Source organism: Anarrhichthys ocellatus, unplaced genomic scaffold (genome assembly GCF_004355925.1).
Source record: "Anarrhichthys ocellatus isolate YVR2014 unplaced genomic scaffold, GSC_Weel_1.0 scaffold2, whole genome shotgun sequence".
NCBI classification, from domain to species: domain Eukaryota; kingdom Metazoa; phylum Chordata; class Actinopteri; order Perciformes; family Anarhichadidae; genus Anarrhichthys; species Anarrhichthys ocellatus.
Window position 1 is genome coordinate 13,362,082 of NW_022280032.1, and position 17,034 is coordinate 13,379,115.

Here is a 17,034-nt window from a genome sequence, read left to right on the forward strand (position 1 = left end):
ATTCAAATGTATTGCTTTTTATCTAAGAGCAATTACTAATACCAAGTAATCGATTTTTTTTATTAGTTTTATATTTAAACCTTATTAGTTTTTTTTTATTATTAGTAACGTTTTCTAAGTTGTAGCAGACGCTTTTACGCTGAAAACTCGTACCGGAAGTGCTAGTGTTGTGCTATCAGTACAACCAGACTGACAGTCCATGCTGACTGAATGGCAGTTTGTAAGCCAGTGTGTTGTTGTTTATTAGCTGAAAACAGGCGGTGTAGATGAGCTGGTTTCCCGGAAGGTGATCGAGATGTTTTGGAGCTCAGCAGGTCGGCCGAGATGTGTCGGACTTCTACGCTGCTGGTCCCTCACAGTCGGTCCCAGGACACCCACGACCCCTCGATGCCCTCTGGATACCTCACGGTCCTTCTCCATCTCTGCCCCCACGAAGTCCCCAACGCACGAGGAGGTAAACCCGCCTCTGAAGCAGTGGGCTCTGGCGGTGAGCCCCTTCAGCACGGTGCGGGCACAGCTGGGCTGCAGCATCTCCGTCCGTCCGCTGGACCTGCACACCTACCCCGAGGCTGACCGAGCCTTCATCACAGTTCACGGAACGGACACCGAGCAGGAGGTCGGCCTGGATCACTTCCACGTCCACTATGACCACCAGAGCAAAGAGTTGCTCATCTCAGCCGAGAAGGTTAAGAGCAGCGTGTCGATTGATCTGACTGCACCTATCAAAAGCAGTGAGTGTCTCCTGTTGTTGACACAAGTACAATGATGTCGACATTAGGGCCGATCATTAATTGTCATGATTTCACGCGTTAAGCAGTTTTCCTGCTACTGATGTCTTTCGTCCTCTTCTTTTATCAGATCTCTTCATTACTACTCAAGGAGAAGGACACGTGCAAGTGAAGAACATGGAGTGTGATATCTGCAAGGTGCAGACAGAGAAGGGCAACTGTTTGCTGCACTCTGTCAAGGTATGTGGTTTTGATTCATTCATGTTGTTATTGTAGATATTTGACTGATTGTGTCACTAGAATTGTGTGATATTTTCTTCAGGCTCATCAGGTTGAGGTCCAGTCCCGCGGAGGACATGTTACAGGTGTGGGCACTATCCACGGCAATGTGGCCATCAGCACATGTGGAGACAGTGTAAGAACAGTACACTCAGCAGTCATTAGAGGGCAGCAGCAGGCCGCATAGAGGCTTTATCTGAATGCTTACGGTACACCTCTGATTTGGAGACTAAAATAAGTTGCATCATACATCACTTGGCTACAGTCCTGTGCAGTGATTAGTTGTTTGTTTGCAGGGAGTTGATGTCAAAAAGCTGCAGGGTACCAAAATGAATATTTCAACAGAACGTGGCCCTCTGAGGGTCAAAGCCGTATATGCTGAATCCAGCTGCGTCTCCTCCTGCTCTGGGAGAGTAGAACTGGGGAATGTGCACGGTGAGCAAACAGCAGCATCTATTCCTCATCTATGTTGTTTTATGTACTTATGATGGCTGCAGACAAACTCAAATGTATTGAAGGAAAAAAACAAAAGTAAAATGTTGCATTCAATTCATTACACTTTTGTCCAAAACAATTAATAGGCGATCCACTCTACCATCTGAGCTACTGCGGCACTTAAAACTAATTGAAACTATTATTTGTAATTAATCTGCTACCTGTATCTAGTAGTTCACTCTGTCAGTTGGTCCGTATTTTAAAAGAACCTCCACTGCCCATAAGCCGTTGCGACACACAGCTGCACTACGTTAACTTGGTTTGTAAAGCAGGGCTTTGGTATGTCAGGAATCCTGGGCTCTAATCCAAACAGACTCTATTTTGAATGGAATGTGGTTGGAATTCATCACAAATTCTGTACTTGTTTGTTTTGAAGTAGCTATGAATCAGGTTATTTGTATAAAGACTTGGAGGTAGAGATTATATCACAAAGACAAAACAGTTCTTTGATGTGAAGTGAAGAAAATGCATCATCCACATGAAATTGTAATTTCTTCCTGATACAGTCGAGCCTCTCGTCATACATGGAATCAATTATCTTGTTAACTTCAGTGATGCAGGTTTATGATGGATTCAGTCTGTGACCGAGGCTTTTATTTGCTAAATTTTCCAGTCTTGAACAGTTATTAATGTTGTAGTTTACCCACTAGTGACTGTAAATAATCTGACAGCTAGTTATGTCAATTAAAACTGACCTTGTGCTTTAATCTATTAAAAAGGTGCCGCCACTGTGAAGAACGTGTCTGGAGATACAGTTATTGGTGAGCAAGCCGACCCAGTGATTGCGCAATCCACTACGTATGGCATCTATCAGTGGCTGTTAAAACCAAAACACTTTTCTACTTCTGCAGATGGTTCGAATAGTTTCCTGAAGGTTTCCTCTCACAGCGGAGGCATTGATGTGTACGTGGGAGACGGCGGCAGTGCTGAACTCCACAGTCAGGAAGGTAAACGTGCAGCACGAGAAGAATATTCACCAGTTTTCTTTCCTGTTGAGTGTTTTTCTTTGTTTATCCCTCGTTCTTCTGTTGTACGTAGGGGCGGTGTGTGTGCGTGTCCCCTCCTCTTTGAAAGCTGCGATGGAGCTCTGTGGAACGTCGGTGGATATCAGCCCAGAGGTTGTTCTGCATGGAGTAGTAAACAACACAGCTGAAGGCCAAACCACAGTTACCGGTGAGCCGTTGTTTTTCATTACATCCCACTCCATGGCACAGTTAATTTAACTAAACACGCCTACAAGTAAATCAACACAGAATGTTCAGTTTTCTGTATTTCTCTCGTTCCCCCTGATCTGTTTCTCTCTCAGGTTATATAAATGGAAAGGCCCCCGTTGACCAGTGGGTTAAAGCTCAGGCAGACAGAAACTCCGTCAGACTGAAAACACAAAGCTGGTTTGAATCCCTGAAGCTGGGGAGCTGAGATATGAGGTTTACACTCGCAGAGCCAGATGCTGTCGCTGCTCAAGACTGGATGTAACTTTACCTCAGTATATACAACTCTGTGCTCAGGATATACTGTACTTTAAATAAAGACTTTATGTATCATCTATAGTATTTAACAGATATTCTGTTCATACAATGCGTTTTGGAAGCATAATATTTGACTGCACACCAGTGTTGGTTTGTGATGAACTGTCAATGGTTTGAATGAGAAATATCGCCGGCGATTAAATGTCCTCTGTATGGTATGTAAATACAAAAACAATTGTAAGTCCCAAACGTCAGAAAAAAATAAAATCAAGTGAAATGCAACTACAAAGTGTTACATAAACAAAGGATAAACCAAGATTGTAGTATAAAATAATACAGCCTTTTAATTTAAAGAGCATAAATGAACAAAGATATTTCTAGAGGGGAAAAAACACAACAGTGCACAGACACTGCATAGACTTATAAACAAATACATACAGTCAATTTGAACCAGTTTGGAATTTAAAGTGCTTTGTACTTCTCTATATATATACAGTATGTATGTATGTATGTATATATATATATATATATATAACGTAACATTTCTTAAATAAATAGAAATCAATGTTGGTCATGTCACAGTGCTAAAGATGCCAACTTTCCATCCACAGAGTGATCTGAGTGAGTTGTGGAAACAGCTCAGCCAGTGTCAGAAATAATCTAGGCCAAAAACCCTGATTTATTTATTTTCTACCTTAATGTATGTATATAATTCAATAATCACAAATGTTTATGCACCGGTTATCTAACATGGAGTTATTAAACCACTGGAGCCTAGCAGGGTCAAAGACAATGTGTACCAATTTATGTAGAAGCATAAAGTGATCTATACTGCATCAAACTCAAAACAGAAGAGCACGGGACATTGCATTGTTAGGAGCTGATACAATACAATGTGTCCTTAAAGGGGTTGACGGTGCTATCCACACAGGTGAGACTTGATCTGATTACTAACCAGTGATTTGGGATTTTTTTTAACCATTCATCTCTGTGGGTATCATGCAAAATGGTTTGTTGAAAAGGCTCTTTGATTATTTTGAAATAATCTCCCAAAAATGATGGTCACTGTGATAAGATGGGCTGTATTTTTACAATATTATTACTTATTGAGATCTGTTTTATGTCCTCTTTGTACTTGCTGCTCTTGTCTTCACTGACTGCTGTTCCGCCACTTCCTCGGTCTTGATGGGTCTTCTGACTGCAGACACTATTGGGCCCGTGTTGTATCCAAGCCAGTATGGAGGGTTGTCGTTGCTGTGCTCCCAGTGCTTCACATGTGGCTGAAGCTTTAAAGCGGCCACCCTACAGGAAGAAATGCTCTCTGGTCATTAAAAGCTGCCGTGCAGGATTCTAACTTTGCAGGGCTCTTCTGAACTTTGTCTTACCTGGAGATGCTGCTGCAGCAGACCATCGCGATGGAGCAGAGTGGAGGACAGACCCTCCTTATGTGTCGGGGACTGCGATCTGTGAGGAGAACACAGCCACTCACATCAAGTTCTCGCAGGTACTGAGATCCACTTGTCAGATAATGCACTGCCATATCTGTCATCTGAAGCAAGACAGAGAGGGGAAAAAACGTTTGGCATGAAATGAGCATTTAAAGGCAAAGAAGTGTGCGTGTAACCATGTGTGGATACCTTGGGACACCCCGACATCCGCAGCGTGACTAGACCTCTGCAGTAAAATGAAACCGCTCTGATGGCTGAGTCTGACAGAGCTACACAGTGAGACACATCAACATACTCCAGATCTCTCACAGTCTTACACAGCTTCTGCCCTCGTGAAGAACAAAAGAGACAAGAGAGAGGTGTTGGGTGAAAGTGAATGCGGAGACGAACCATGTCTTCAAGAAGACACACCTTCCTCTGTTCACGTCTTTTAGCAGTCTGTAAATGAAACAACTGTGAACATGATTGACTTTTTTTTGGAATTTCTTTTCGAAGAATTTCCTTTCTAAGAATAAAAGGAAGTAAACTTGTAAACTGTTTTATAACAATTCCACATCTGGCCATGTGTTGAAATTCTAGCTAGATTTGTACCTCCATGCCAACATCTGTGACGGAGACACATTCGGCAAGAACTAACTTCTTCAAGCGAATTCCCTCAAGAGACGCCAGGCCCTATAAATACCAATACAAAGTTACAGACTATTCTCCACTAGGGCCAGTTGTATTTCTTTTATTGAGGAAATTGTGAGAGTAAGAAACGATACCTGATCCTGGATTTTGCAACCGCTCATGTCAAGAGAGCAGATAGAGCTGCCACTCACCCACTCCAGACTCATATCAGTCAGTCTCTCACAATAACTCAAGTCGAGATGGTACAGTTTACACAACCTGATTAATTGTGCACACACACACAAACACAAAAAGCTGTTGAGAGAGACTATTTATCAAACCACAAATGAGATATGTCTGTGTTGTGTGTGAGGTCATACTATATACCTTTGTGAAATCCTCATTACAGATGTGTCTGTGATGAGACTGCAGTAACTGACATTCAGCTCTCTCAGTTTGGTGGATGAGGAACCTTCTGTCAGATACCGGATCCCAGTATCACCCACCCTGAAATACACACAGTCTACCCATTACGCAATATCATAAGAACGCATAGAATATAAAACTACAGCAGCAACACACTTGTTACAAAGTGAGATGTCCAGGTTGTGCAGGTTCTTGAGGTTGGCCACAGATTTGAGGCTGGCATCAGTCATTCTGCAGCATTCTGCAGCGTGGAGTCTGCGGAGGCCGTGTGAGCTGCTGCACAGGGCCTTCCAGCCTGCGTCTGTTAGTTGGTTGTTACCTAAAGTGCACATGGGGTGTAGAACAGACAGAAGAACTGGAACAGAATTATGTCTATCTTTTCTGTGGATGTGGAAATAATATAATAATAGATCTCACCCTCTGTCCTAAAAGTCTTCAGTTTAGCGACTTCAGCGATGGCTTTTAAGGTAACGTCGGAAAGATGAGGAGCATCCAGCAGAGAAATGGCAGACAGACAGTGACATCTGGCAATTAGCGCCTGTTAGAAAAGAGTAAGACTCAACACCTCTTTCTGTTGCCAGGGGTAAAGGATGTGCTGACAAAATAAATATGCATGAGTTGACGAAAAATTCTTTCCTAATTTATTCCGTGTCCGTGTCTTTGTTCGACATTCCAGGGCTAGGATGTTTACCCTGTATGAAACCAGTGATGTGTTAGAAATGGAAAAAACGTACCAAGACACAGCTATCTGAAAGCGTGGGCATGTCATTGATCACAATCTCCCTGAGTGAAGGGCATCCGGCAGAAATGTATCTGAACCCATTTACAGTCATCTGGGAGGAGAGAGAGGAAAATATGTGTGAGTTGGAATCTGAATCATTCTCATGGAAGCCATTTTCCTTGCTGCTCACATTGCCAGGGCCCCATAAAGTGAAACATCTGGAACCAAACTAATCCACATTCCCATAGGAAAAGTATGTTTTTTGTCGCATGCACATGGTGAATGGGTGGGCCAGGGCTGATTGGATAAACCCAGCCCTCCTTTTGGCCACGGCTGCCTTCTACTCTCCCTCCCCTTCAGATCTTTCTTCTGAGTGCAAACAGTCACGAGAATACAGCTAGAAACTCCAACACGTGGAAACAGAGAGGAGCGACTGGATTTATCTGAGGTGGACTGAACGCTCAACTTTCAAAAGGCAAAAACGGTGTCCTTTCTACAGTTGCAGCTGAGTGGACTGACTATATACCAAACTGAGGGGAACATACCAACTGACCTGAGTGCACCCGGACAAGTTGAGGTGGACGAGATTGCGGCAGCCATTCCCAGTGGTCAGGTACATAAACCCTTCATCTGTGAATCTGTTACAGTACGCCAGACTCAGGTATTGAAGGTTGAGACAATTCCTGTTCAAAAGCAATAGTTCGATTAGTTTATATGCAAAATGGAGGGAAACTTATTTGTGTTTAATCTTTTGTATAGTTGGTTGTTTTATTGTTGTTTTTTAACAAAAGTCTAAATTTGAATACATGCATGGTATTTTGCATAGTACCCATGAGGGAGAGTGCTAATGACTGAAATCTGTTTAACCTGCAAATCTATCATCAATGTAATCAAACAGTCCAGACGTTATGTTATGAGTGCCACATCTGTTCCTCTATCATTAAACTGGCACCAGCCAAGCTGCTCACAAGCCAGCAGCACATCTTTACAAACAGAAATAAAGATATTTCTGGGAACCAAGGGGCAGGGGGCCAGAAAGGAGTATCATAGCGGGATTTGTTTGTTCAATTTGGAGATATGAGTGAGCTGGACCACAGTTTAAAGCACAAATGTTCGTGACATGGCAGTTTATCATAACTGGAGGTTTACCTGGACAGTTCTCTTAGAGTTTTGTTTGTTATAAGTGTGCAAGAAAGGTTCAAGTAGAGCAAACATGGACAGCCCTCGACAATTCTCTGAACCATCGTATCCTGTTAAAGAGCGGAGATTTAAATGTTACTTTAAGTTCTCTCAGCAAGACCCCTGTTCTTAGAGTACATGGCACAGTCGAATACCACACTCATGCACATGCATTAACAAACATTTAAACGACTTGACAGTTTTATGTAAAAATGACAATGACTAAAACAGGTAAAACTTCAAAGGACATTTTCACTGATTTATTAATGGACCAATATTTATCAATTTCAACAATCTAGTTGTCATTCTACAAGACTACAGACATTATTGTAACAGTAACGTGGTACATGTGATATGAAGATGATGCATTTTTGTAGATTTAGATTTTTTCATCTATACAGTATCATCATATTCTCAACAATGTTTTACTTACGGTAACATTAAAACACTCTGACAAATTGAGGTCCTGAAGATTTCTGCATTCACCTAAGAAAACATAATGTACGGCAAGTAAAGAGCAGAAGAAACAACTGGTCCAACTACTATGATGTCCACCTTTAGTGGAAATACTTTGCTATAAATATTATAGGCAAATTGTGATATAGTAAAGTAATATACGACAGTATGTAAGGAACAACTTCTGTCATAGTATTCTGCCTTCTTTCAAAGCCGTATACACATTCCTGGACAGCTCCCATCTCTTACATAATGTGCTGCCTCTCTCTTCTTCCTCAGGCTAAGCAGCAGCTGTGTTCCATCAATAGTAACACTGCTCACCTTTGACCCATTGCTTCTGTGTCCAAGCCTGTTTTCTCAAGATTTGTATCCCAAAATCCTACTTCTCTCCAGCTCTTCTTACTGAAAAGACAATCCCTGCAGGGCACAGGATGCAAGTGACCTCCTCTCTCCTCTTAGCCTCCCTGCTCCTCCTCCTGCTCCCGTCCATCGAGATGAAAAGACCAGGGAAGAGCAGAGGTCTCAGAGGAGCCAGACATAAACTCACACGGGACAGGTATGAATTTACTCTTTTTATCACCTCCTCTAATGACCACGTGTACACTGTGACAAGCCATGAATTCATTTTGTCAGGATGAGAGGTGTTGGGCGTCACAGCAGATCGGGCCCCTCCAGGCTTGTGGCACCTGACTGCTCAGAGTTGACAGAATCTAGAGATGTCTTCGTAGACTGTCAGGACCGGCGCCTCACCTCCATTCCCACCTCGCAGACCTGGTCCGCACAACCAAAGCACCTCCTTCTGGCCCGTAATAGGCTCAAAGTCCTTCGTGAAGATGCCTTCTCTGGATTTGAGAGTTTAACTAGTCTGGACCTGCAGCAGAATCAGATCTTTTTAGTGGAGGAAGGGGCCTTCCAGGGCCTGACACACCTTACAACCCTGCTGCTGCAGCACAACCGTCTGGGAACACTTAGCGAGGAGGCCCTCATCCCCATGCCAAACCTTCGCTACCTACGTCTATATGATAATCCCTGGAATTGTCTCTGCCCGATGGACAGTCTCATACGCACCCTTCAGGTCCCAAGCAACCGTAATCTAGGAAATTATGCCAGGTAAGGGATTCCACAAAAATAGTTTGACATAGTGTGATTCAACAGGTACGCAAGCCATAACTGATGCTCAGAATAACAAAGTGCCTGCAAATGTCTGATTTCATCGTGACTGAACGGCGTTTCCTCATCTAGGTGTGCAGGGCCCACCAGGCTAAAAAGCATGAAGTTGAAGCAGATTGACCCCAAGCTACTCTGTAAGGAGACAGACCTAACCGGCGAACAACAGGGCGACCAAACAGATCCCGTAGACCCTGTGGACCATGTAGACCCCATTCCCTTCCGCTCAAAACCAGACGCAACCACATCTTGCCATACCTATCTTTTCCCACAAATACGGATGGACTGCAGGAACCGAGGCAAGTTCACAATCAGCTTTTCCCTAAATGTGTTTCTTATTCAACAAGGGCTCGAAAAAAATTACGCTTCATGTCACAGAGCTCGTATGTTCATGATTAAATATTAGGGTTGTATGACTGGAATGACTAAACTTCCATTTCTCAAAACATTTTCAGGGCCAGACTCCTAAGAACTATCAAAGAGACACATCTGGTTTGGCAGGTGTTTTCTATTTGCTTTCTTAAACTGTGACGGACTCTACTTTATAGTCATTTGTCACCTTGTGAACAACTTGGAAAGCATGAACTGAACAACGTTTGGCTAATACATCAGAATGAGTCTGTTGCAAAACCTGCATTTAAAATTTACCTAATAATACTGTAAATCAAATAATGTGTTACAACTATCTGCCTCATACCGGCAGGAGGAAATTCAGATTATGGATAGAGGTGGAGCATAAATCTGTCTCTGTGTGAATTTTTCCCTTGCGGTACCAAGAGTGGAAACACAATATGATTTATTTTCTCAGTTTTTGGTTTAACAAATGTGGATGGTAAAGATGAAAAATCTATAGTTCTAAACAATAGAAAAAAACACCCAATACAGCAATGTTTTGGCTTAGGCAAAGTAATGAAATGTATTTGAGAACCATTTAAATAACCCGTTCTCCTCTATGTTTAGGTCTAACTGAGGTGCCTACAGGTATTCCAGAGGATGTTGTTCATATCGATCTGTCCCATAATTCAATCCGTCATCTCAAAGCCAGAAATTTCCACGGAGCAAGGGGCCTCAGAACCCTTAACATCAGTCATAACAACATGGAGCACATTGACACAGGTATGTGTGCTATTATTTCTGTATACCAATTAATCATCACCAGTAAATATGTGCTAAATATTTCTGGTAATATCTAGCATGAGAAACTACACAAACAAGGTTTTTCTTTGGCTGATAGGAAACATATGGATGGCCGAAGGTTAAGAACCCGTTACACAACTGCTGCTGACTTCTGTTTCCCATATTTCCTTTTTAGAGACATCTTTATGTGTACAGTATTGGCTTTATTTACAGTATAGAGGGTAACGAACATAATGTGATCACTCTTGCTTAAGTGATTCACAAACGCCAGCTCGCACATTCCTATCAGAGTTTGATTGCACCACTGGCTTTTACTTTTGTTGGTAAATAATGAACAGCAACAGGCCTCTCTTAATATAACTAAACTGAGAGAAGCAAGAAGTAAATGAATGCTATGCTCGTGCTCTTTCTTATCGCTCTTCCAGCTTCCCTGTCTGGGCTGCTGCATCTACATGAGCTGGACCTGTCCAACAACAGCCTGCATTTTGTCAAGTACGGTGTTCTTGAAGACCTTTACTTCCTGTCACAGTTAAAACTGGGAGGAAACCCCTGGGTGTGTGACTATAGGTGGGTTTTCGGGCTCGGATGTCGGCAATACTTTTCTTTAGACAAATGCAAATAATTATTAAAAAGTGATTGCATTTTTTTCAGCATCCACTATATGGTGTACTGGCTGCGCCTGCACCCAGGGGTGAGACACTCTGGCCTCTTGTGTCGTTCTCCTCCTGAACATACTGGGGAGAGTGTAGCGCAGTATGTGCATTCCTACAACAGAGAGTGTCCAAAGGACAGGCAGCACAGCAGAACGGATCAAGACCAAACAGACCCTGAACTATGGAACACACCAATGGAAGTGCAGGGAGAACTGGAGGAGCTGGAGCCAAGCCACTTGAGAGCACCGCAGAAATACCAGATAATCAGGCTGTCCTGATTCGAGTGAAACTTTGTCCTACAATTTGACTCTTTGTTTTCCCTTCATTCATTTCCTTTCATTGTCATAAAACTGTCTGTATCAGATGGAGAAACTACATTTTTCCGTGTTGTTTTCATATTTGTTGTCCTTTTAATCAGAATATAAGAGTTGACAACTTATTGACTGTCTTGACAAATTATTACAATAATCTGTATCAATGCACACCTAAGTGAAACATGGGTACTGCACATGAAACAATAACAAAACAATCTGGCGACAGAATATGAAATACTCACTTATACATTTCAAGCTGGGCCATTTTAGAGACACGCAGCCTCGCAGATTGAGATGGATGACAAATGGGCGGTAGTTCTGCAGAATCTGCTTCATTGTGCTGTCTGTTATCCAGTCTTTCTCCACAGAGAAGTTGATCTAACAGGGACACACATTAGGGAACATTTATACTCCTGTTTAAAGTATAACTTTAGACAGCACTGTGAATGCCCATACAAGAACCCATCTCCCAGTACAGACCTGACTCCACAGTGCGCCCGATTGGACGATAGCTTTCCACGTGCAACATACCTCAGCACAATTGAGCAAGTCTCGCAACTCTAAATATTGGAAGATCTGAAGAACAAACAATCATATGACATTATTATGGAAACATATGAATTTCCTATTCCTTTTTATTTCACCGATACCCGAGTAACCAGCTTTCACTTTGGAAATGTTTGTGCAATGTCAAGGGGACAGTTTGATGTAATTGTACAACAAGCCTCTTTCTTACTCCAAACATAGTCATGCTGAAGCACTAAGTATTTATCAGGAGAAGTGTTTGGACAGGAACACCAGAGCAAACAAAGCCAGAACTGCAATCCCTTTGCCAGCGAATGTCAATCCAAAACAAACAGGGGCTATGACGGGTAAGTGCAAGCAGACTCAAAAAGATGTTTATTTGATGTATTTATAAACTGTAGGGCCCGCTAGTATGAACGTGCTCTTATAATTATATAATACCTACAAAAATAATATTATCATAATGCAAAACAACATAACAGCAATAGATGAGAGAGTTTTCCCACAAACATAACCCACTCTGTGGAAATGGGTAATAGGTATACGAGACCATAATGAGCTTCAACTGACATTAATCAACTGGCCTCAGAGAGACCGGAGGCATGTTTACAGTGGAGTCCACTTTAAGTCTTATGTAACAGATTTGATCTCATCACTGCTTAGAAAACAGAGAGGTGAAGCTGCTCCAGCTTTAAATCCAGAGGTATCACAGCTCTGTGTGGCTGAATGAGACACGGATGCTGCGTGGTGTAGAGGAACTACCGTCATCGAGAGGCTAGTAGGGAGCACGGAGAGTCCGTCACATCCTTCCCCAACCTGGTGGACTTTGTTGCCGATTTCTACAAACCCCATTTCCAACCTCTGCAAGATTCACACGAAATAAAGAAATATAGAAAATTGGTACAATTCATAATTTTTACTATACTTCCAAATAAATGTTTACCTTAAAGTACTCCTTTGCCCTTTTTGAGTCCTTTGCAACATTACGCCATGCAGCTATTATGCGGTGAAGGCGGCCAGCGTTTACAACTCGCTCAAGTTTCTCCACAGCAGCTAAGTTGAAAAGAAATTTAAATATTTTTTCAAATGTCCATCACTTCTGAACAGCACACGTATTTAGATTTCTGCATCTTTTTTAACAGAGGATAACATGTGGGACTTTATGCTCATGAAGGTGGATTGTTCTGAATTTCAAGACAAAATTTAGCTAAGAAAATACCAAGTCAAGTAAAAAGAGCAGGGGACAAAATGAGTCACAAGAGTGGGTGTATGCAGTGGGGAAGAAATGATTGTTCAGTTTGGACACATTTCTTAACCACGCTGCATGTTTTCTCTGGCTGTAAAATATACAACATAGTCACAGCTTGCAAGAACAGACAAACAGACAGACATTCAGAGTTTAGTAACCACCTACCGGCCTGTGTCTTCTTGTGTAATTTTACACAGTTTGACCATTTGGTGAGTGCAACCCGCTGGCATTTCCTCTCATAATGTTTCTTTGCAATGTCCATATTCAGAGCCGTCTCTATTGTACCTCTCCTTTACTCTGTGCAGTGAACCTCTTCCCCTTCCTGTCCCCAAAAGCAAACACAGCTCATCATTAATTCAGGGGAAAGGTACACAGGCAGACTTCCAGAAACCTGCATTAACTCAACAGGACAGGAGTCAGTAACACTGAATATTGTATCATTGTATCTCTTTTTCTTTTTATGACGATGATCTCAACTGAAGCTGGTTTGGACAATTAGACAGGACAGAGTGACTGACTGGACAAAAGGTCAGTGATGTAGAGGTCTGTGCTGACAATAGACAGGTGAAATAGAATATCCTCATGAACTCAGCCACTTGTTAACAATGATCCAGAGAAAACATTCAGGACTTTCATTCACATGGGTCAAATTTCTGAATGACATCTGAGTCGTTCTCTCTCTTGGCATTATCAATATTTTATGGATATTTTGTGGATTAATTTCAGAAGTTTTAACTTTTTGAGTGAAAGGTTGTATGTTATCGTCTTCCTATCAATCATGTACAATTTACATACAATGTGTATATTCAAGACACGGGGATTCACAAAAGGACATGATGAAAGGTAACAGATGTTTTAAAGCTATATCATCCGGTTGAATTTCTGGATTGCGTTTAGTGATATTTGAGCCATCACTATGCAGCCCTTTGAATAAAGTCTCCACCTGTGCTTGCCTAATGTGGTTGATTTTCACACAGCACCAGCTGTCTACAATCACCTAATTGCAATCAGTGTAAGCAGAATCTGCAAAAGGTTTTAGCGACCTTCCTTGCACTTTTCCTATCGTTCCGTGCTCCCAAACTTTCAGGGGGAAAACAGGACGAAGCACGACTGATTGTTATCTGGGCTGGTAATTTGAACAGTCTGCTGCTGTTGCACGTGGATGAACTCACTGCCATGGCTCTTCAACTTGGGTAAATAAAATGCAAGTGCATTTTTGAATAAATGTGGCTTGTATTACTTTTATCTTTCTGACATTATTGTTTTTCAGCGTCTCTAGGCTTTGCACTCTGTTATTGTGGGGCTGTATTTGTTTTCCTCCTCAAAAAGGTAAGAATTTCTGTATTCCTGACCATGTTCAACCATATGAAATAAACGTAATGCCTGTTTATTCCCTGTTAGGTTACAATATTGCACATGGCTACTCTCTCAATGATGATGACTTTAGTAGCCACGCAGGAGTGTTTGGTCCACAAACATCAAACCAGTTTCATTCTGGAGCATCTTTAAACCCAAACCAAGACTCCGTTAGTCCAAGGGATGAGATGCAAGCGATGATACACCAAAGCTTTCAGAGAGAACCAGTCCAACATGAAAACAATAAGGATGCTAGCTTGGTTAGTCTCAGTGAAGAGATGATAAAAAGCAAACCAGAGTCAGAACATGCTGTCCCCTCCTCTCCCCCTGTATTGAAAAAAGACAATGAAGGGTTTGGTTATCAACACCCCTTTGGCCTTTTAGTGAAGGCGCACACAAAAGGGAAAAATACGGCGGGCACCAGTTTCTCATCAATCAAAGATTTTAAACGGTTTATAGAATCACTGAAGACATCTTTCTTAATCCCAGGAAGTGACGTGGGAAGACATTTTCAAACTGCACGGGAAACTATTGAAAACGAGATAGCTTCTAATGCCCAAAATGTAAATAATAATGGGCAGCATGACACTGGCTATAGGTCTTCTTCTGCAAAAGAAGGCACTGCCCATGATGACGCCAGTGGAAATGAAGACTGGAGTGACGCTATGAATACAGCAATTGAACAAGGTGAACAGGGCACCAACTACCAAAAGCCAAGTGAAAGCCTCTTTGTCCCTGATCCTGTGGACTCCACTGCAAGTCTCATTTCTCCCAGAGTTTATGATGGCCGAGGCTCTGCTCTCTATCCACTCCATAATTTAGCAGCCACAGAGCATGTTTCACGTAATTATGGAGGTTTTGACAGTGGTGGCATTTCTGGGGAAAACCCTGTTATTTTCACAAGTGCTCCTCATGTGAGAAACAAAGCTGTTCAGTCAACAAGCTCCAAGTTCCCTAAACAAATACCCTCTGGTTCATTCTTTGGAGATGATTTGTCTTTCAGTGGCCATGTGACTGCATCTCCTGTCGACCCTCGAAACAGCCCATCTCAAGATTTCAGCCACTATTCAGGAAAGGATCTAACCTCTAAGAAGACTATCCAGCATCGACCAAAATATACATTTTACAGTAAAGACTCTTTAACATGGGATCAAAAACTATCTGGTGGTTTAGAACTTGGTAAAGATGTCCAAAGTCAGGAACTAAGCAGAGTGACTCCAGCCAATATCCTGTCTGCAGCAATGCCCTCATCTTTGAATTCCGGTCACGTTTTATATGCACCAAGAGATCAACTCTACATCCCAGATTATCAACCAGAACACAACCAAAGACCAGCCAAATCATCTCCGACCCATCAACCCACTGTTGGCAGGCAATCAAATGATATAAACCACATGCCCACCGCCCACCTGCCTGTATCTACTGGTTCTGTTTCTTCAAGCTCTAATAACCCTTCACCACAGAGTAGCAGTGTTCTTGTTGGACCTCAAACCAGCAGCCCGCATGATGCTCAGAATGTAGCTTTCAATCGAAAGAAGCCAGTCGGATTCTTCACAAGGTTTACTGGGCAACCTTCCGGCTCTCCTGATGGCTCAAGCAGACATGGTGGCCATCTCCAAGACAAGACAGTACGTGTTAGTCCTAAATCTGTATACACACACAGAGTGAAATCCAGAAACGGCTACGTAAGGAGCAAAGTATCTCTAACAAGGAACAGTTATGAACCTTTATCTGCTGGATGTATACAAGAACACTAGATCCCACAATGGAAAAGGATTTGAACATTAAAAAGTGAATCAAAACTTTTCGAGATATAACATGGTATGGAAAACTTTCAGATATTTTATTTGTCAATATAACTGTGCTTATGATTAATGAGAATAAAAACATTTACATTTTCTCAAATGCAGGTAAAATTGCTGACAGTCAGTCCTTTATAAATATGGGTGAGTATTCACATTGTGAATGCTAATGCTCACACAACTGAAAACTGAAGTTTAAAGTCTCATTTTTATTTTTGATCTCTTGCCATCGTCAACTTGGAGGAAAATCAAGTTTCTGCATTTCTACACACATCTGTTGTAACTTTTTGACCTCCTTGTCTTGATTGTGTCACATGGGATCAACTATGTCAGTGTTTTTAGGTTGACTAGCTTTATTTTCAGTCACAAATGACAAGTGTGCCAATATCTGAGCAGTAAAAATCTATTGACTCATGCTTCCCAATTTGATAACTCTAAAAACTATGTAAGGTGATTAAGAAAACAAATCAATCTTGTTTCGCTAAATCTTCAGTGTGTGTGCTTGTAGGTAACACTTAAGTAAATACCTGAATAGTGATTGAACATACAGTGTCTAATGGTAATTTCCTTCCTTTTCCCTCAAAAATCCTTAATCAATCATTCAAACCCTCATGTGTTGATCTTGGCTGCAATACTGTAGGCCTACCTGAAGCAAGAGCGTGTTAAACTGTTCCTATAACGGCAGTAGGACATTAGAGAGGAATACAGAACAGCAATTATTATTAAAAACAATCTTGAGATTCAATCTGACGTTTAAAGGTATGTACCAGCTAAACCATACTGTACCATGGCGTCATCTGGGTCCATATAGACTGTGTCCACAGTCCTGCCTGTCAGAGGGGTTGTTGCACGACGCTGTTCTGCATCAGCAACAAACTTGTGCCTCAAAAAAGAATGAAGTTTAACAAAAAGATTAAATTATTTAAAAATGTGTATGACCTGTACTGACCACTACCCATTTAAGTCTGAAAAAGCATTCTCTAAAAAATATATAAGTTGACACTAGACGGTATATTATTCT

The 17,034-nt window shown here is 41.8% G+C and overlaps 4 protein-coding genes across 5 annotated transcripts; 3 read left to right on the top strand and 1 right to left on the bottom strand.

The window, feature by feature from the left end:
* Window positions 1-193: 193 nt before the first annotated feature.
* Window positions 194-4,440, top strand: fam185a (family with sequence similarity 185 member A). Its single transcript, XM_031867976.1, has 8 exons — window positions 194-731; window positions 859-968; window positions 1,051-1,143; window positions 1,304-1,442; window positions 2,222-2,263; window positions 2,354-2,449; window positions 2,541-2,675; window positions 2,809-4,440. Exons 1-8 carry the CDS (start codon window positions 296-298, stop codon window positions 2,919-2,921), a joined length of 1,164 nt encoding a protein of 387 aa, XP_031723836.1. The 5' UTR covers window positions 194-295; the 3' UTR covers window positions 2,922-4,440.
* On the bottom strand, window positions 3,662-16,913 carry fbxl13 (F-box and leucine-rich repeat protein 13; the record flags this gene model as incomplete). Its single annotated transcript, XM_031857702.1, is given in 19 exon segments — window positions 3,662-4,273; window positions 4,357-4,520; window positions 4,609-4,743; window positions 5,011-5,091; window positions 5,184-5,307; window positions 5,416-5,535; window positions 5,611-5,773; window positions 5,872-5,992; window positions 6,189-6,287; window positions 6,729-6,858; window positions 7,325-7,425; window positions 7,788-7,840; window positions 11,324-11,459; window positions 11,562-11,657; window positions 12,369-12,467; window positions 12,550-12,659; window positions 13,021-13,135; window positions 13,138-13,177; window positions 16,795-16,913. Coding segments are annotated over 19 exon segments (2,190 nt in total), but the record flags the coding sequence as incomplete, so codon positions are not given.
* Window positions 6,566-11,458, top strand: LOC116394688 (leucine-rich repeat-containing protein 17-like). Of its 2 annotated transcripts, XM_031867957.1 has the most exons (7): window positions 6,566-6,788; window positions 8,204-8,366; window positions 8,444-8,920; window positions 9,053-9,276; window positions 9,938-10,093; window positions 10,540-10,681; window positions 10,766-11,458. In XM_031867957.1, exons 2-7 carry the CDS (start codon window positions 8,242-8,244, stop codon window positions 11,043-11,045), a joined length of 1,404 nt encoding a protein of 467 aa, XP_031723817.1. In that variant the 5' UTR covers window positions 6,566-6,788; window positions 8,204-8,241; the 3' UTR covers window positions 11,046-11,458. The 2 variants fall into 2 exon arrangements, with proteins under 2 accessions (XP_031723817.1, XP_031723826.1); XM_031867966.1 differs by having other exon boundaries at window positions 6,566-8,366.
* On the top strand, window positions 13,936-16,924 carry LOC116394679 (uncharacterized). The gene is made up of 3 exons (XM_031867945.1): window positions 13,936-14,048; window positions 14,126-14,184; window positions 14,257-16,924. Exons 1-3 carry the CDS (start codon window positions 14,032-14,034, stop codon window positions 15,966-15,968), a joined length of 1,788 nt encoding a protein of 595 aa, XP_031723805.1. The 5' UTR covers window positions 13,936-14,031; the 3' UTR covers window positions 15,969-16,924.
* Window positions 16,925-17,034: the final 110 nt, after the last annotated feature.